The following is a 21,288-nucleotide window of genomic DNA, read 5'->3' on the forward strand; positions in this document are numbered from 1 at the left end:
AAATTATTTTGACGAAGTACAAAGAATAAATGGCTGGTTATACAAACAACTTTAAAGCGATTTGCTTCCGTTTGGGTACACTAAAAGGAAAAGGGGAATGAGGTATCAGTTATGAGAGGAGAGTTTTAAGCTAGATGTTAGGGAAGGGAACCACCACGGACATCTGTTGCTTTTGTCTGCCTAGCCTCCAGAACCCCATGTTCTGGTAATAACACTTTGTTCTCCTTTTGGCGAACTACCGCTTACCCACTTCCCCCTTCATAAATTTATTTCCACCTGTTTTTTTAATGAAATCACTTTTAAAATAGCTGACTGGTTTTCACCACATTTGACATAATGATAGATACATGTTATCAAGATACCATTCAAGTATGGTTCAGGTGCCATCTTGAAACAATAAAAAAGCCATTGATAATTTTTAAAAACGTGTCATTCCTAGCGTCAATGAGCCTGATGAGACTAAACAAATCGATGTAAGTTTCAAGGTCGAGGGCTGAATAAAGTCTCCGGTTCCCTGAGCCATTGATGTAGAAGTGCTGTTCTCTCTACTGTGTCATTGTTGTTTGCTGAAATGCCCTGATAATACCACTTCATTTCTGCAACGTGGCATCTCAGTCAAAACTCAAATATGAAGAAGTTAGCCAATTTCAGTAAATATTGAATTTACCAATAAAGTTGCAACCAGGAAGCACCACCCAACTTCCACCTGTTCAATGACTTTATGGGGGATGGACAGTTGCTTAGGCAGAAAGGACAGTTCATCCCTTACCTGCAGTGGACAACCACAGGCCCCCGGCCTGTGGAAGCAAGTCTGTCTTCTTCGACATCCAGCATGAGCTGTAGAAGAGGCTGAGCACTGTCTGGAGTCTTGTGATCCGGCCATGAGGTGTACCAGTAATGCTTCACATGTTGGGTGTGACTTCCTTGCTGAAAATAGCAAGAGCCACCAAATGCCTCATTTACTTGTGGAACTAAAAGTCATCCAAACCACAATACTGAATGCCTTCTATCACTCCCATCTTGCTGGCAACTGACTTCTGGTTGGAAAAAAGAAATCTAGGAGATTGCTGAAGTGTACTCTTCTACCTTGAGAAAACATGACTATACACATGCTGATGTCCCAGTTTGACAGTCTTGCCTCTATTCAATGAGAAATAGATATTTAAAATCGAAAAGGCATATGAAACCTATGCTATCTATATGTGTGCGATTTGTTGTAATAAAGAGAATGGCAGACGCAAAGGAAGCCAAGAGGGAATTGGAACGGTGTGTTTCCTGCTCTTTGAACATTCTTGACAGTGGTGATAAACATATTAGCCCACATAGGAACACTTAATTTTGTACTTGGCCCCCACATTTGACTTTCTACATTCGTCCTAACTTGCAGTTTTTAGCAGCAGCAAGGAGTCCCAGGAATAAAGGAGCTACAAGGGGTCACTAAATTAGACAAGCTTTGAGTGAGGGTCCATGCACATCAACTCATAACCCAGTGCCCAGGGTGGGGGAGGGGAGGGCCTGGCACGGAGTAGACCCTCGAGGGCATGTGGTGAAAAGGGTGCCTTCCTATCTCGAATTCCCCTCTAAAACCCCCAGTGCAGCCCTGCCTCTACTCTCTGTAGGCTTCTGTTCCAGCAGTGAGGCTCTAGATAGGACTGAACTCTTTGAGATGATTGTCCTCTAGAAGCAAAAAACAAAACCATGGCAATGTTCCTCAGCATCTGCTGCCCATAATTTCAATAAGATAACTTTTGTATGACACAATCTGGTCTGGGGAAAGTCCCCATAAATTACTGTAACTCCAAGTTTGGGAAGATCTCATCAACACTTCAGGCTTGTCTTGCCTCCCACAACCACCCACAAGCACAGATGTTCTCTTTCACAGTTTCCAGGCCTTACTAAAAGCTGCTTAGACCAAAGTCATGTTAAGAAAACAGAAAAACAAAAAACAACAAGCCCCCCACCCCCCAAATCATGGTAAAGCCTCCAGTACAAACCTTTAGTTAAAGGCATTTGAAAGGTTGAATCAGGGATGTTTTGTTTCTAGAAATTAGAAGATCACAACATCCTACTTAGTGAATTTCCTTAATGCCTACTTACATTAATTTAATTATTCCACATACTAAGAGTAGCTGATGACAAAGAAATACATGAGAAGATGATGATCATTTCTCTTTGATCTTGGCATTATTTTTAAAAATTGAATCTGCCATACTTATTAGGATAAATACTTTCAGAGGAGAAATGTAATCCTGTCATATCATCTACTTTGTAGATAGCTCCAGCTACATAATCTTACCTTTAAGACAAGGTTTCGAACAGTGTAGTTGTCACATTCATTTACACTGATGACCAGAACCTCAACTTTCCCATATATTCCTCTCTTTTCTGGCCAGTATAGCACACATTTCTGGAAGGGGAGAAAAAAGGAACACAGCAGATATTAATGATTTCACTGGCCTTGGAGTACTTTTCATTCAAGCATCTCAAGAGTTTTTATTTAATTAATTCTAAAAATATCAGGTATCGATTTTACAAGGCTGGAAATGGACTAAAACCACTGAATTGTACATTTTAAACAAGTGACTTTTATGGTATATGAATTATATCTCAATAAAATTTTAAAAATGAAGTATCAATTTTTACACGTGCCTGTCAAACACTATTTTTACTAATCCCATACCAAAAGGGGGCAAGATTTCCCAAAACCTGAAATTAAGAACTAAATTGAAAAATTAAGCATTAAGAAATTAAAAAATCCAAGTATTAGACTTTATCATGTGATACAATAAAAGGAATGGTTTTTCACAATGATTGAGCCAAGTCATATTTTCATGCTCCGTCCAGTTGAAGCATCTAAAAAGAATATCTGTACTGTGTTAGATGCCACTGAATGAAGGTTCCCTCGCATGTAAAGAAGATGTAATGATCATTAATATATCTACGGTATTATATTTTCCAGGACCGATGGTCTTTTCACCTATAGGGTCGATTGAAATAAATGTATAACAAAATTATTTAAAAAAAACATTTTTAGGGACACCTGGGTGGCTCAGTCATTAAGCGTCTGCCTTCGGCTCAGGTCACGATCCCAGGGTCCTGGGATCGAGCCCCACGTTGGGCTCCCTGCTAGGCTGTTCCCTCTCTCAAATAAATAAGTAACTATTTATTTATTTGACAGAGAGAGAGAGAGCACAAGCAGGGGGAGAAGCAGAGAGAGAGGGAGAAGCAGGCTCCCCGCTGAGCAGGGATCATGACCTGAGCTGAAGGCAGTTGCTTAACCAACTGAGCCACCCAGGTGCCCCTAAATAACTAAAAATCTTTTAAAAAAAACATTTTTATAACGGATCCTCTTTAAAGGGTTTAATAAGAGTAATAATAATTATATTGCAACCATGGCATTATAACATGGTAGTTAAGGTGCAGGCTTTGGAGCCATAGAACCTAGGTCCAAATTTTGGTTTTGCCACTTATAATTAGCTGAGAATCTGTAAGAAAGACACTTAATCTCTGTGGCCTCAGTTTACTCATCACTTACTACATGAAAGGCACTTAGGACAAAGCCAGACATACAGTAAGCATTTAAAACATGTTGTTCTTCCTATTGTTGCTCCAACTTTAGGTTTTTGATCTAAATGATTCAGTCATTACTTCATTATACATTAGATCATGAATTAAATATTGTATAATTATTATATCCAAGCTACATTATTAAAAGAAAAATACAAAACAAGATTCAAGCATACATATAGGCTCATATTATTTATTATTTTGCCTTTTAAACAGCTACAAAAAAACTATGAATTCTGACCACATATTTCAATGATTAAGAAAGTAAAGTGTGAAAGGTGATGTTTTATTTCAAGTGCCCAGAGAAGCAATGTTAACTTTAGAAATACTGTTTAAATAGAACTTATCATTTTCTTGCAAACACACTTGCACATTTATAGAGAAATTCCTTCACATTTATAGAGAAATTGCCTTCGGTCAGGACATTAAGTCCTCAGGATACTTGTTTCTTTACATCCCAGGTCAAAGGCATAGGACCACACTTGAAAAAAATTAAGAACTTACAGATTCAAAAGAGCAACAAAAGAAAGAATCACAGATGTACAGAACTGAAGGAAAAGACACGTAAAGTATCAGAAACACACCTTAGGGAGTCTATCATGCTAAGTACTAACCACTCCACATGCTAGAGCCAGGATGGAATCACTGTTTCTTTCATCCATTACAATAAAAACACATTTGCATCCTCTGTGTCCTGGTCCTTTTCCAAACAAAGTAAATCATTTTCACCTCTATTTACATGCCACCCCACACCCAAGATCGGCCGGCAATCAGGCTAAAGGCATACTCTGGCTGACATAACATTAAGTAAAGAAACCTTTTAAAAATAAAGCAATTTATTTTTCTCCTCATTTACTAGTGCCAAGTGTCTCAAATTTCCCAGGTTTGTTAAAGAGAATCATACTAACCAATCTGCCTGGTTTCTTTCAATGAAGCATCAATTATTTTGCTGTGAGACCCGAGCTATTGTGTAAAACCCATGCCTCCTGGATGAATCCAAGAAGAGTGACAAAGAATCTTGAAAAAGGTATTGAACAAAGAAAGAGGCATTCAGCGGTCCAGCAGTCTGGCATATGTGCCCCATTGTCCACGATGAGCCCTGAGCAGCAGGCCCCTCTTTGGGAAGGTGGCTCTTGATACTGGTAGGAAAAAGCTGCAAGGCAGGAGCTCAAAACCTGCACCCTGACTCTTAACAATACTTGAACAGGCTTGTGCACCTACTTGATAAATGGAAGCGCTGCTCCGTTCTCTCTCAAGCTTGCCGGGGCCCTCTTGAATGTTTTTCTTGACTCTTTACCAAAAATGCAATTGGCAGTCAGCTCCCAGTAGACAATGCAATGTGACTTGTTCATTCAAACAACCCTTAATTAGCATCCCATCTCCTTTCTGAGATACAATAGCTTATTTTTACACACTGAATACATTTTTCCTCCTTTAGGAGCACATAGAAAAAGAGACCAGATAAATGTGGGTGCTTTTGAATGTGAGGTGGGGGAGAGCTGCAATGTAGTTGTTTAAAGAGCACAAGTTCATGTTCAAATTATTTTTGTGAACAGCTTTTTAGGGTTTCTTTATTGCGGCACTAACAATGATATGAAAGGCAGAAAATGCAAGGAAGGAAAATGCTCTCTTACAGATAATATTGTGAAACCCCACTAATTGTAGATAATTCAAAAAAGCATGCTATCTCGCAGAATATAACCCCAAATTATCACTATTCTTTGCTAACCAGGCTGATCCTTTCAGTGAAATTATCTATTAATTCTAAAAATTCATAACTTGGAGGAAAAAAGAGGTTTTCAGAGGCTCATGTGTCTCTTGTACAAACAAGTAATTAGTGAACCCTGACTGTAAAGATTTTGGACATCAACAAATTCTTCATAATTAGTGGTTTATCGTAAAAGTAGAATGCAGTGCAAAGCAATGCAAACTCCTCTATTTTTTTTTTTCTTTGACCCTCCCTCTCACTTCCACCACATTAGGGCTATTTGTGTATAGAGAGGAAGGAGGTCTAGCTAGTAGTTTAGTTGCCTGGAAAAAAAAATCTATTTTTAAGTTACTTTCTTTTTGAATTCTATGCATTTAAAATAAAAAAAGATTTTACTCTCTGAGCTGAAGACACATATCATCACATAGACAGTGGCTCTAAATAAATAAAAAGAAGATGGTCAGTTTCATTTGGGTTATATTAGCATATGAAAGGTATAGGATGGGTCAGATTGCCTACAGTTATTATAGTTACTTTCATTCCTGTGTTCCTACTAAGTATTACCAATGAAGGTGCAGCAATTTATTATTACAAGTACCTTCACCAATATATCACTTAATCCCTTCCACAATCATTTGATTGTGGTACATTAGGTACATTGGGTTAAGTATTATTATTATTATTATTATTATTTATCATTTGACAGCAGAGGAAACTGAAGTTCAGGTATTCTGGTAGGGGGCTCTGGGAAAATTCCCTTGGGAACTAAAACTCTCAGAGCAAGTATCATCTTAAAAATTTAACTTTCTATCTTTGATATCCACTGTCTCTTAACCAACCCTACTTTGCCACGGCATTAACCAGTGGCTTTCCTTCTCTCTGTGTAGTAGGCTGGTGCTCATGCAACACAATGTTCTCGGGCCGCCTCCTACTCAGCTCAGTACTTCTGTTACTATCAGCTGAGCTGTACGTGTTCACCAAGGGGTACTTACATTCAAATATTCTTATGGCAATTGTAACTCATTAGTGAAGCTCAGTAATTTAATTTTACGTAAACTAATGAAACAGGAAGGTGCAGAGGAAAAGGGAATTGTTCTAGGAAATAATTGTACAAGTTAAATAAGTTTTTCATTGGAAAAAAAAGGACTCAGTAGAAAAAACTGTAGTCAAATCAGGTACAGGTGACAATGATAAAAGTCAGTGCAAAGTTTGAAAATCTATGGAGGATTCTGCAAGCACAATTCCTTTACAAACTTTTCTGTGTTCTCTCTCATTTTAAAGAAACTGAAATGGGAAATTTTGATGATGTATAAAGGGCATGATTTACATAAGCCATATGATCTAGAACTCCAGCTTCGGACCAACACTAACAAAACAAAACAAACTGAGTCTTATGAAAAAATGAACAAATTTTAGTGTGAGCATATGTACATGCCTTAAGATAAAGTAAAGTATTAGAGTTCTGTTGTTGTTTTTGTGATTTTTCTACTAACTTTTTTGGCTAATTGTGTCAAATAAGAGGGCTTCTAACTATAGTTAGAAGTAAAGCAGGCTACAACAATTGAGTAAAACCTAGCAAGTTAAAAGTTAAGGTGCAGTTATATTTGGAATATAAACATGTTTGAAAGGACAGGTGAGTCATTTTGCCGGAGAGCTGTCAGCCTCTGAATTACGGGCCACCCTTAATTACTTGGGCAGGACAAGCATAGGAAATGGGAATGAGAGATTAGCCGTCCAGCATTGCCAGGCAGTGCTAGGCCAGGCTGCCTCTCTAGATATTATAATTGCTAATTCTGGTCCTCCAGGAAAGCTGAAAACTGGTCAGCAGGCTCCCCTGTCTGCCTGCCAGGCTGGCCTTCAACATTACCTTCCTTGACCTTGTTTGGACAGACACCTGATTCTGAGACTTGGTTTGCTTGGGGTTTTTTTTTTGGTTTTTGGTTTTTGTTTTTTTCATTCTTGGTAGAGGCATCCCTCGTTTTATTGAGCTTCACTTCATGTGCTTTGTAGATCCTGCATTTTCTACAAATTGAAGGTTTGTGGCAAGCCTGCCTGGAGACTCCTTCCTGGAGTTTATCAGCACCGTTTTTCCAACCGTTTTTGCTCGCTTCATGTCTCCGTGTCACATTTTGGTAATTCTCACATATTTCAAACTTTTTCATTATGATTACATTTCTTATGGTGATCTGTGATCAGTGATCTGTGGTGTTACTATTGTCATTGTTTTGGGGTTCCATGAACGATGCCTATCGATACTTGGGTGTGCTCTGAGTGCCCCACTGACTGGCCATTTCCCGTGCCTCTCCCTCTCCTGGGGCGTCCCTATTCCCTGAGACACAACAGAATTGCAATGAGGCCAGTTAATAACCCTACAATGTCCTCTTGGTGTTCATGTGAAAGGAAGGGTCGTGCGTCTCTCGCTTTCAATCAAAAGCCAGGAATGATGAAGCTTCGTGAGGAAGGTACGTCCAAAGTCGAGATGGACCGAAAGCTAGGCCTCCCGCACCAGTGTGCCAAGTTGTGAATTCAGGGCAGGAGTTCTTGAAGGAAATTAAAAGTGCCACATCAGTGAACACATGAATGATAAGAAAGAGAAAAACCCTCTTGGTGATATGAGAATACTGGGATTATTAAATAAGAGCTGGGCAATTATTCATTTATTTATTAGAAAGTAGAAAGGTTCATGAAAATATAAAGCCTGGGAATTTCTAAAGATAACTCCACCTTCATTTTTTTGGGAGGAAATGATTTTTGTCTATTCCAAACAATGACGCTCAACACAATTGAAAGTTGGCACATTTTTGGTAAACAGCATTTTCCTGGTAGTGTGAAGCTTACTGCATATTTCTTTTGAGCCAGACTTCTCAGTATCATTTTGATCTGCAAAACATCAAAGTTTCCTCTATGGAATTATATTTACATCATGGAGCGTCTGGACTGAAAGGAATTTTTAATTTTAATTTAATGAGTAATGCATTCTACTCAGATTGAAACAATGTTGCTAAACGTTGCTAAATGTGGCATGCGTTCTGGGTCATCAATTACTGTCTTTCCTCCCTTGTTAGGTACTGTTCTTCTGATTTTTGGCTCTGTGGCTGCTGCTGAGAAGCCATTTGTTAGTTACTCTGTTGTTAAAATCATCTCTGTAGTGTTTTTTAGTTTCATAGTTGTATCTAGTTGTGGATTTATTTTTACTTACTAGCCTAGGATTTATGGTGCTTCTCAAATCTGACAGCTCGTGTCTTTTATCACTTCTGGAAAATCCCTGGCCACTATTTCCTCAAATATTACTTCTTTTCTTATGTTCTCTTTTTTCTTCTTCTAAAATATCCATTATATATACATTGGACATTTACATACTAGGTCTTAACTTTCTTTCATATTTTTGGTCATTTCAATCTTCTGGGTAATTTCCTTAGCTCTATTTGTAACCCAGTCATTATTTTTATTCCGCTATGTCTACCCTGCTATCACACCTGTCTAATGAAGTGTTCTTTTTAAATTTTAATATCTACATAACATTTATTTCTAAGACTCTTTGGTTTGTTTTTACATCTTCCTAGTTTTCTTGGGTAGTAACTTCTTCCCCTGTCAAGTTTTTAATCTTATATTTTGTGTGCTTAATTATAAAAAAAATAGCCTGTACTTACAGTTTCTATTATTTTCATTTCTTGTGGGTCTACTTTACCTGCTTGTCGCTTCTTCTGATTTTTCCTTACGTTGCTTATCTACTTGTGTTGTCTCATAATTTTGACTTGTGAGCTTATGTTTGGCTGGGCTTTTTCTGTTGAAATTCTGTGATGTAGATCCTGAGAGTGTATGCATCCAGAAAGCTTTTGCCTTTGTTTCTGTAGAGTGCCACAGAGGGTTATCAATCCAGGATTACGTTTTGCATTAATTGTTCTGCTTGGGATTTCCTGGTTTTCGAATGAGGTTCTACAGAGAACCTTTTTATCTATCTCATGAGAAGACCAGATTTAGATGGATTAATTTCCTGTTATAGTCCTATTTTGGTCAGCAGGTTTATTTTTGTGGCTCACCTTTTTACTGAAGGCACAGCCCTTGCAGGAGCTCACTCTATGGAAGGTCTCCATTCCAGCTCTTGGCTCCTGCAAACTCAAGGCTTTGTCTCCAGTTCTTGTTAAAGCACAAGTAACCCATAATTCTCTGGCTTTATGCCTTTTATTCAGTTTTAACTGCTGGGACTTTTTTCCCCCCAAGCTCTGTTAGGCATGCTATTTTTATTTTACTATTTTATCTGTAAAACATCAAAGTTTCCTCTATAGTATTATATTTACATCATGGAAGCTCTGAACAAAAAGGAATTTTTAATTTTAATAATGAGTAATGCAGTCCACTCAGATCTAGGAAATGTTCCTAATTTATGTTTTATATTTTAAATTTTACCTAGTATGACTAGTTTTATAATGGGAGGTTTTTCAGACGATCTAGCCTGTTTGTATGCAGGCATGCATATACACAGAAAATACACCTTTTAAACTTGAAGAGTCTGTTCTGAGTAGGTAAAATAAAGGCAAAATGTTGTGGATATTAAACAACTGTGCAGGAATTATCAGTGGCCTGATGTGTTGATATATTGCTATGGGTGAAACAGCTGAAAATATTAGGGGCGGTTTTTATTATACCTCCTCAGGCTTTCATATAAGATTCATAGGAATATATTTACTTAGTAAGCTATATAGTTAATTAAGTATATAGCTTCATCTACTGGCCCAAAATATACCTGTTTTTCTAGGATAGATTTCAGGAAAAAATCCTTTATCTACTGTAGCAAAAATGAAAGAAGGCAACAAGCTTTACAAAACTTATAAATTGCTGCTTGTGAGCCTGGAATTTCTTCATTAGCACAAGATTATACTATACTGAAGAGTTATAACTCACCAAAAAGGTATAAGGGAAAGCTCGGTTTTCTTAAATTCTTATTGTCATCGTGAAGCTCTGATACAGTAATTTTGACAAGAAAGCAAACACAAATGCTGACTAAAATACAGTAAATTATTCCAATAAGATGCCCTAAAATGTAAGCAGTACATAGCACCCCTTGGGAATTACACAATTCTGTTTTTATGATGTAAAGTACTGAATGAGTGTTCTGTAAGCTAGACCCTTAGGAAAGACTGCTAGTACGGAAATGGAATCTAACCTTGTCTCTCTCTTGGATTTCTTGTTACGAAGATATTGAAAAAGTTGCTTGGCTTTTGTAGCTTCCTTCAAATCTCCCTTGCTCAGTGGGGCTTCATCCCTCCTCCCCATATCATACAAAAGCTTACTCTTCCCCCCTCCCATCCCTCCTACAGCTCAGCACACCCAATCTCCTTATCCTACCCACCTTGTTCCCCCTATACCATTTATCCTTTCTAGTTGCTACAGTTTTATGCTTTTATTATGTTTATTGTTTTTTAATCTGTCTTCCCCATTAGAAAGTTAAAATCTACCAGTGGCATGCATCTCTGTATGTTTTTTTACTAGTATATTACCAACAACTTAAGTAGTATCTGTCACATCGTAAGTGTTCAAAAATTACTTGGGATATGAATGAGTAATTTTTTTTTATTTCCCTGCTTATAAATCGGAGTGATAATTCCTAGCCCCTCATTTCCTTACAGAGATATGTGGGATATGTGAGATACATGTATGTCAAGTATACTGATTCTTCTGATAGAAAGCTGCTGTTCATACAATGACACCAATGACCATCCTTGGAAGCATGAAGTGAACTTGTCTTTCAATGTCTTAAAATTTCCATCTTAAATCTGTTCCGAAGTACATGGCAATTTCCCTTATACAACATCTCTTCTATAGCAATAGAAAATTTATAACATTCACTACTTGGGTAAAGGTCATACCTCATTTTTTTCTTTGAGTTTTGTGATCATGACAATCACGGGACTGTCTTCCTGCCAAACCATCTGCCAGAAATCATTCACGGTGTTGATCATGGGGCCCTGTGTGGCAATGAATGCTTTCTCTTTGCCACTGTAGCCCTGGTTTGAGTAAAGAGACAAAAATACTGGATTTGAAATTCATGCCTTCCACTGAAAGTTTAGAACCAGTTAAGAACAAATTGGCTCGACTAGTCCAGACGCAACACCAGCTTTCACAGCTTCACTGACTCTAGCGCCATTCATCCGGATGCTCTCCCAGCAAGTCAAGCACAGCGCACAGCAGTGAGCGGCATAATGCCCCGTGCTCACTAGAGCACCCCAGCACCCAGAGCACTGCAGCCAGAGACGCACAGCAAAGGAAGACTCAAGGTAAAGGACCTACTACCAACGTCGATTATGACAAACGAACGAATAAGCTTGCTAGTAACCCAGTTAAATCAAAATTAATTCACTCTGAGGGGAAAAAAAAAAAAAAAGCCCAACAATTTCAAATAGTAAGTCGATATGCTCATCAGAAAGAAATTTATAGTTACTTACTTACCCTAATATAATTAGCATTAATGTAGGTGCTCAAAGAATCGGTTACATTTTTTGGTCTTAAGCACACTCTGCTGAGGGGATCTAAGGAAGAAAATAAGAAGGAATGCATTAGACAAATTTACCCTTTTTAAAGTTCCTTAGAACACTAGTAACTGTACATAGCACACTTGTTAATTTATATGCTGACCATCTGGCTTGTGTCAATGTTGGTTGCTGAGGCGTCTGTGTGTCTGTCTCTTGATCCACCTGTGTTTATTGACGGACAATTGGGCCCATCTTGGCCCCTGTCTCTTAACACAAATCTTGCCCATAAGCTTGAGACGATGAGTTTATTCATCATGCTATTTTTTGTGCGTTTCTGATTCTTGACCTCATTTCTTTTTTATGCTCCTTTTCCTGTTCTTTGGATTTGGAATTTGTACCAGATTTTCTTACTCACTTCCCTCTTCTTTTCTGCCCAATAACAAACACTTGGTCTGGCCCAAATCCCCGTCCCTAAAGAAGCTGTCTTTAGTTACCCTGTGTGGCAGTTTGTCCACCTAGAGCAGGAAAATCTGATATTAGGCAGATTGTTATAGTGCTAGCAACATTGTCTTAACTGTTCAAATCATTTTCCATCCAGAAGTTGAAAGGCTCTTTGCAAAACATGGTGTTATGGAAAATATGGTAGCTATTTTGACCAATGTTTACATAAATGAATTAAGATCAAATCATCCCTTTATGATTTCTTTAGTCGGACACACTCTGAGCCTCTTAAAGGTAAAGACGGAGATTTTTCATTATATCTAAGACTTAGTGTCTAAGACTTAGTGTCTTGGACAGTGCTTATATATATATATATATATATATATATACACATATATACATGTATATATAGTAGACACTCAATAAATGTCTATTGCATTGATTTAGATGGTTCTTTCCATTTTTTAAGAAGTCAGTTCTATGCATTCCTCTCTAGTAATTGTTCTTCTCTAGACAGGTAAACTTGTGAGAGCTTATCATACCCACTGTTCTTACCTCCTCCTCTAGAATTCGATCCTCCTTGTGTACACCCCAATTTATTCTAACCTTAGTTTTATGCAGAGACTACTTTTGCTGATGCCACCAATGACTCTTTTTGTTGACCTAAACCAAATCAGCCTATTGTGGTATTTTTTCGTGTTTTATTTTAATATTTACCATCTTATATTTTAAGTGCTTACATTTTTTGCCTGCCCTCAATGAATTGTACTGAACCCGTTAAAGGCAAGAATTGTATTTAATTAACTCTTTTTTTTTTTTTTTGAAACTAACTTTTGTATCCTTTGCAATTTCTACCTGGTATGTGGCTCATAGGGTGCTTAATACCAGAATTCATTTCTATTAGAGTTGAAACACTGTTTTTGACTTTCTAGATTCCTTTTCTTTCTTAGCAAACGGGACAGGAAAACTTTCATTCCTTTTCAGTATCCACTGACTATTAGAAGCTTCCACAGGGCTCTACACCAGGGAGACTTGAAAAGAGGCCCACTTCCTTCAGTTTTTATAATGCCTACCATGTATATGATTTATTGGGAACTCAGCCCTATAAACTGCTTAGAGACAGGTTTCTCGTCAAGCTAAATTTAGTTTGGAAACTGGTAATTTATAAGATTTACAAGTATTTAGAGGTTTCCAAAAACTTTTTAAACCAGAATGAACCATAGGACTGAGTAAGGGAAAACTGGCATCCTAACCAAAGCCTTTTAGCCTTTTTACTCTTAGGCTAATAAAAAAAGCTGAGGATTAAAGAAAATCCAAAACTTTATCATCCTTGTCATCATCATCATTATTTTCATCATTACTGTTATAATTGTATTCATTTTATGCATTTTAAGTCGATATGTGTATTTTAAATTTATATATTGGTCAAATTCACTATGATAACCTTTTTCAGGACACCTATTTCTGGGTTAGATGTTGAATATTTAGCATGCCACTTATGACACATCTGGGAAGTGATAATAACAATTCCAACACTGAGCAATTTTTCTTCCCTCGCCTCTGCTCTTCCCCTTTTATTTCCTTCCTTCTCTCCTCTTGCTTTCTTCCTCTTTCGTCCCCCTTTTCCCTCCCTCCCCTCTTGCTCTCTTATTCCTTCTCTTCCTTCTGCTCTCCTTCCTGTTTCTTTTTTCCTCTGAACAAATTATTGAACACATACAGATTTAGTGTACAGAACACATGAAATTTCCCCGTCTAGCCTCTTTAAAATACCTCTGGCAATTTAAGTCTTCTATTTAACAGACAAAATGGTACCTGGATCCTGATATTCTTTAATTTTTTTTTTTAAGATTTGTTTATTTATTTGAGAGAGAGAGAGTGCGAGGGGGAGGGGCAGAGGGAGAGGGAGAGAGAAACTCAAGTAGACTCCACTCTAAGCGTAGAGCCTGGCACTGGGCTCGATCTAACCACCATGAGATCACAACCTGAGCCGAAGCCAAGAGTCAGACACTTAACTGACTGCACCACCCAGGCGCCCCTGGATCCTGATATTCTGACTGGCATCCTATCAGATTTTGCCAAAGGTTATTCTGTGTTGAAGATTTCTTCTCTGGGCAGAAATGCATTTGAGGTTTGGAGTCAAGAGGAGAAGATATTAGATGAAAGAAGAGTTTATAGTGCTAGTGTATCCCTGGGCAAAGACAGGGATGAGAGGGATAGCATAGTTTTTCTAGATGAATTCAAGATAAGTGGGAAATGGGAGGAAGGGCAAGGACTTGGGTCCTCCTTCAAGGTGACTGGGAGTCACCTTCAGTTTGCTGCAGGAGGGAGAGGACACTCCAGGCCTGCATTATCCAATATGGGGCCACTGGCCACACGTAGCTAACTTTAAGTTAATTAAAATAAAATAAAACTTAAAAATCAGTTCCTTGGGCGCACTGGCTATACTTCAAGGGCTTCATTGCTATACGTAGCTGATGGCCATCACATTGGAGATAGAGAGCATTTCCATAACTGCACAGGGTTTTGACGGACAGTGCTGATCCCGGCGATGCAAGATGGCAATTATATGGAAACTCACTTTTTAAGATCCATGTGAAAATTATAAGAGAAAACAGGGCTCTTAAATAGTCTGCTTTGGAAACCGTAAAGTCTTCTTTCCCTAGTTAGTGTTATTATTTTCTGGAATTGGTTCTGGGGTTAATGATCAATGCATCCTCAATTAGGTGGAGGGAAAGGAGAAACTAACATTAGGTGGGGGCTCACTATTAGTGGGAACTTCCCTTTTCACATCTGATTACTTAATTCTCTCCACGGCCCTACGTAGTAATATTATTATCATCACTATCTTTAGGGATGAAGAAAGGATGGCACAGAAAGATTAAGTTGTCTGCCATAAACTATGAATGCTCCTGCCAGGGTAGGGAGGCAAGTCTAACTCCAATATTTTGTTTGAGCCACACAACTTGTTGCCTTAACGAGTGGCTCACTTACTTGCATATCTACTCTGTTCTGGGCACTTAATAGAACAGGAAACATAAGTAAGAAATATTACCAGACTTTAAATTTTTAAATATGAAATGATGGCCAAAGTAATTAGAGTTTAATTAATAGAGTTCTTTAATTTCATCTGTGTTTTTTTTTAAATTTTGTTTTATTATGTTCTGTTAATCACCATACATTACATCATTAGTTTTTGATGTAGTGTTCCATGATTCATATGATGTTTTATATTTGTATACATAAATTGCATGGAATAAATATACATGAAATTTGTTATTATACTTCATTGTTGTGCAAATAACTTCATATTGATGTGTGATCAGTTTTTTTTCCCCATTGCTTTTGTGATTTAGGACATAGACATATTTTCATCATTAATATTTGTTTATGTTGCAAAATAATGTGATATAAATTTACCCTTTGCACTTTAATCTACCACATAGAGTGTTCTGAGCCAGGCTGACATCATCCTTAGAGAAACAGCCATGATTTAATTTGTTCTTGGTCATCCATATTTCTGCTGCAAAACATCCTCCAAATTATATGGCCTCACTAATATGTACAAGCTGGAAGCTTTTTTTTTTTTTAAGATTTTATTTATTTATTTGAGAGAGAAAGAGTGAGAGAGACAACACAAGAGGGGGAGGGGCAGAGGAAGGGGGAGGGGCAGGGGGAGGGGGAGGGGCAGAGGAAGTGGGAGAAGCAGACTCCCCACTGAGCAGGGAGCCTGATATGGGCCTCCATCCCAGGACCCTGGGATCATGACCTGAGCCGAAGGCAGACACTTAACCCACTGAGCCACCCAGGCGCCCCCATGCTGGAAGCTTTTAAACTTGAGTTTATTACAGGTTAAAACAATTTAAAAAAACATAATACTTGGGGGACCTGAGTGGTTCTGTTGGTTAAGCATCTGCCTTCAGCTCAGGTCATGACCCCAGGGTCCTGGGATAGAGCCCACACTGGGCTCCCTGCTCAGCGGGGAGTCTGTTTCTTTCTCTCCCTCTGCCCCTCCCCCCCACTGGTACTCTCTCGTGCTCTCTCTCAAATTAATCAATAAAATCTTAAAAAAAAACAGTAATACTTAAAATCTTAATCATTTTTAATTCTTTTATGTAATGTTTAAAATTTATCCCATATTATAGTCTGAAATAATCTATAAGGAATAGCTTTCCATATAAATTCCAGTCTTCTCTGATGATTTCAACCAATAGTGTGGCGTGCCCAAACTATACTTACTAAATTATATTTTGTGCAACAGGGGGTGGGTGGTGCATTCAGGCTACAGACATTTTCAACAGAAAATCCATTATTTGCAACATCAGTTGTCAGCACAGGTGCCCTGGTTCAAGTGATCCACCCAGTTCTGGGAATGGAAAAGCTGACACAGGACTATGAAGGACTATGTCTGATATCATCTGGGCAGGAAATAGAGAAGGCTGAACTTTATTTATTTTTTTATTTTTTTTTAAAGATTTATTTATTTATTTTAGAGAAAGAGAGAAAAGGAGAAAGAGTGTGTGAATGCGGGGAGGGGCAGAGGGCAAGCGTCTTCAAGCAGATTTCCCGCTGAGCCAGAAGCCCAACATGGGGTCCTGTGGGGGCTCGATCTCATGATCCATGAGATCATGACCTGAGCTGAAACCAACAGTCAGATGCTTAACTGACTGAGCCACCCAGGCACCCATGAGAAGGCTGAACTTTAAATAATTCTAATAATTTCTGAATCCTAACATTAGATGGTTAAGTAAAATTGCAATGAATGTATATGTTGTCCTAATTACTTATATTTGGTATTTCAGATGAAAAATCTTGAGAGAGAGAGACAGAGACAGAGAGAAGCACACTTGTAACACATAGCACTTTCATCCCCTTTAGCCAGCTCTAGTTATAAAATATCTTTCAACAGGGACAATACTGTATAGACCCATTAAAAATATATTATAGTGGAGCGTTTCCAACTCCGCCAGAGGGGGAAGCCCAAAGACACCATTAACAGTAATTCTTGATATTACCATAAATATGGAGAATTTGATGTTTTATGAGTGAATTAATGGGCTTAATTATACAGACTCTACTATCTCAATATCCATACTTTTAAAAAGTTTTGTGGCTCCATCTTTCCAGAGCTATTGTTTTGAGATGTTTATGGATTTTACCAAAACCCCAACCATCTGTTGTCTAGAGATTGACAATGTTACATCCTCCCCAAAGCATTTTTGCCACTCTAAGCAGAATAACTCAGTCCTCTCTATACTCCTACACTACTTGGGCCAGATCTCAATTCTGGCTTTTAGTACACTGAACAATTACTCATTTACATGACTTTCCCCTCTAGTCCATGACCTCCTTGATCTTATAGGCTATTCCTTATATCTTAGTGGTTCCTGGCATCTGGCTCATTGCTTGACATCAATAAATTTCATGGAGTTAAATTTAGTTTTTTTCCTCAAAGATTTTATTTATTTATTTATTTATTTGAGAGAGAACACAAGCAGGGGGAGCAGCATAGGGAGAGGGAGAAGCAGGCTCCCTGCTAAGCAAGGAGCCCAACGTGGGGCTTGATCCAGGACGCTGAGATCATGATCTGAGCCAAAGGCAGATGCTTAACCAACTGAGCCACCCAGGTACCCAAGTTAAATTTAGTTTTAACATTGTCTAAACAGTGTTTCTCAAAGTGTGGTCCTGGTATTATCTGTATCAGAATCACCTGGGTGTTTGCTTAGAAATATGGGGAGATGAACCATGAGGGACTATGGACTCTGAGAAACAAACTGAGGGTTCTAGAGGGGAGGTGGGTGGGGGGATGGGTTAGCGTGGTGATGGGTATTAAAGAGGGCACGTACTGCATGGAGCACTGGGTGTTATATGCAAGCAATGAATCATGGAACACTACATCAAAAACTAATGATGTAATGTATGGTGATTAACATAACATAAAAAAAAAAAAGAAAAGAAATATGGATTCTTGGGCCCAACAGCGGACTTACTTAAACAGAATCCCTGGGTGGGACCCAGGACTCTAGACTTTTTTTTTTCTTTCATCCATTAGGACTCTGGATTTTTATAAGGACTCTAGATGATTATTATGCACAATGAAATTTTTTGGTAACAGCTTTATTAAGATGTAACTCATATACCATACAATTCACACATTTAAAGTGTGCCATCATAGAGTTCTTTTTCTTTATTCACAGAGTTGTGCATCTGTCACCACAATCAATTTGGTAACATTTTGCTTATTCCCAAAATAAACTCCACAGCCTTTAGTTGTTTAGTGGCTATTTCCCATGCCTCCCAGCACTAGGCAACCCCTGAGACAGTTTCTGTCTTTATAGGTCTGTCAATCTGGCCACTTCACATAAATGGAATTATATAGTATGAGGTCTTTTGTGATGGCTTCTTTCACTTAGCATAATGTTTCAAGGTTCATTCATTTTGTAGCAGGCATCAGCACCTCATTCCTCTTTATTGCTGAGTAATATTCCATGGTGTGGATATTCTACACTTTATTTCTCTATTCATCAGTTGATGGATATTTTGGTTGTTTCCACCTTTGGGGCTTTTATAAATAATGCTGTTACAAACATTTGTGTATAGCTTTCTAATATCAATACTTTTTAAAAGTCTCTGTGGCTCCATCTTTCCAGAGCTATTGTTTTGGAATGTTTATGGATTTTGCCAAAACCCCAACTATCTATTTGTCTAGTGATTGACAATGAAATGTTTTCATTTCTCTTGGTTATATGCCTAGGAGCAGAATGTCTGAGTCATATAGTAACTCTAGGATTTGCGTTTGAGGAACTACCAGACTGTTTCCTAAGTAGCTGCACCATTTTACGTCTCTACCACCAATGTGTGAAGGTTCCATCCAGTTTCTTCCCATCCCTGCTGGCACTTTCTATATGGTCTATCATTTTTATTATAATCATGTGGATGTGAAGTGGTATCTCATTGTGGTTTTGATTTCCCTTATGGCTAATGATGTTGAGCATCTTTTCAAATGCTTATTGACCATTTGTATATCTTCTATGGAAAAATGTCTATTCAAGTCCTTTGCCCATTTTTAAATTGGGCTGTCTTTTTATAACTAAGTGGTAAGAGTTCTTTATACATTCTAGATAGATGTCCCTTATTAGATGTATAATTTACAAATTTTTTTTCCCATTTTGTGAGTCCTCTTTCTATCTTCTTGATGGTATCCTTTGAAGCACAAAAACTTTTCATTTAGTAAAATTCAATTTATCTATTTTTTGTTGTTGTTTCTTATATTTTGGTGTCATATTTAAGAACTTATTGACTAATTCAAGGTCATGAAGATTTACTTCTGTTTTATACTAAGAGTTTTATAGTTTTAGCTCTTACCTTGGGTCTGATCCATTTTGAGTTGATTTTTGTATATGGTGTGTGGTAGGGTCCAACTTTATTTTTTTAAAGATTTTACTTATTTATTTGGGAGAGAGAGAGTGAGCAAGAGAGAGTGCACAAGGGGGGGGGGGAGGGGCAGAGGGAGAAGGAGAAGCAGACTCTTCTGATGAACAGAGAGCCCAACATGGGGCCGATCCCAGGATCTTGGGATCATGACCTTAGCCGAAGGCAGACTCTTAACCAGCTGAGCCACCCAGGCACGCCCATGCATTTAACTTCATTTTTTTGTATGTGAGTATTCAGTTGTCTCAGCACCTTTTGTTGAAAAGACTATCTTTGCCCATTGAATTGTTTGATGAAATCAGTTGACCATAATGTGTGGCACAATAAAATTTTAGAACCATGTCTCTGCTGGAATTGTGAGCTGACCATTATAAGAAGAGTAATACAAGATAAAGTTATGAACCTCAAAATACTTTCATGGTTAGTAGTCTTGATGTGCATTCATAACTCCAAATTTGGTGTGTATGGAGAAGTTTTGAGGATGGAAAATGATGAGGTAAGGGTGAATGAGGAAGGCTTGTGCTTTATAATGCAAACTATTTAATTCAAGAAACTTACTTGGCAAAATGGTCTTATAACGATTTTTAGTTCCATGACGTGGAATGTCAATTTCTTTGGGATCCACGAAGTTCATTGGTATTTCCTGCAAAAATAAATGATATCAAATTAGTGTATCTAAAGCTGCCACAAAGAAAATCTTCACAGGGGGCCATCTGATCCAGAGTGCTACTGAACTTCAAAGTCATTTATAAAACAACAGACTACCACCTCTGGTTGACCAACACCCTTCCTTTCATAAACATATTAGCTGCACCCTGGCAAGCTGACTCTAAGAAACAGCTTTCTGTGTTAGAAAGTATTATTTTACATATGGTTATTAAAGAAACATATAAAACTTTGATTAGATTTTTAAAATTCTGTTCTGACATAATTGCTAGAAATATATATAGACAGCTGAAAATTGATGATGTATTCAAATTTTTAAAAAATCTTTATATAAGTCACCAAAAATTTCACTATGATGGATTCTCTTTTAACATTGTATGACTCTTTTAGGATTATTAGAACCTCCCTCCCCAAATGGTAAATACAAAGGGCGTTTTTGTTGATTCAAGTGACGGCAATATAATGGCTTTTTGTATTAAGGAATGGTTTATAATTGTACTGTTCCATTTGGTTTTTATTTTGTTTTGTTTTTTTACTTTTTTTATTTTTTAAATTTAAATTCAATTAATTAACATACAATGTATTATTGGTTTCAGAGGTAGAGGTCAGTGATTCATTGTACTGTTCCATTTGTCACTGTAAATGCAATATTTTTAGTGAAGGGCATCTGGACACTGTTTTCTCCCACTTAACAAGAATATAAATGTTTTTACTCAGAATATATGTCATGGGCCTCAAATGATTGCAGAAGGAACAATTAGAGCAGAAATGGCTCAGTGGAAATGAATTAGATCTAAAAGGTGAGCATATGTAGATGGCTGGGACAAAGAAAGCAATAAGTCAAAGTTTTCAAAAGGGTCGAAACAAATATGTAAGGATTTGATTATACAAAATAGTATGATCTCTAGTTAAAATTCTGCAAAAGATTGCTTAGATAAATATTAATGTGAAATAAAGGAACTTTTATCTTTAGATCACATGAAATACTGTTTTCGTTACTTGAACTTT

At 37.6% G+C, this 21,288-nt stretch overlaps 1 protein-coding gene and 1 long non-coding RNA gene across 7 annotated transcripts in view; one reads left to right on the forward strand and one right to left on the reverse strand.

Annotated features, from left to right (window-relative positions):
* PTPRR (protein tyrosine phosphatase receptor type R) overlaps nucleotides 1–21,288 on the reverse strand; it is a 241,183-nt gene that overhangs the window by 22,331 nt on the left and 197,564 nt on the right. For 5 of the 6 annotated variants that reach the window (XM_036119313.2, XM_036119315.2, XM_036119317.2 and 2 more), the window contains 5 exons: nucleotides 20,173–20,257; nucleotides 11,723–11,802; nucleotides 11,143–11,280; nucleotides 2,297–2,407; nucleotides 770–927 (listed from right to left, as the gene is read on the reverse strand). In XM_036119313.2, coding sequence (XP_035975206.1) covers nucleotides 770–927; nucleotides 2,297–2,407; nucleotides 11,143–11,280; nucleotides 11,723–11,802; nucleotides 20,173–20,257 — 572 coding nt within the window. The other variant, XM_036119314.2, reaches the window with a different exon arrangement.
* LOC118552700 (uncharacterized) overlaps nucleotides 11,259–21,288 on the forward strand; it is a 65,655-nt gene continuing 55,625 nt past the window's right edge. The window contains exon 1 of the long non-coding RNA XR_004925643.2: nucleotides 11,259–11,550. This is a non-coding gene — a long non-coding RNA (uncharacterized LOC118552700). The remainder of the gene's footprint in view (nucleotides 11,551–21,288) is intronic.

This window comes from Halichoerus grypus, chromosome 6 (assembly GCF_964656455.1).
Source record: "Halichoerus grypus chromosome 6, mHalGry1.hap1.1, whole genome shotgun sequence".
Classification (NCBI taxonomy): domain Eukaryota; kingdom Metazoa; phylum Chordata; class Mammalia; order Carnivora; family Phocidae; genus Halichoerus; species Halichoerus grypus.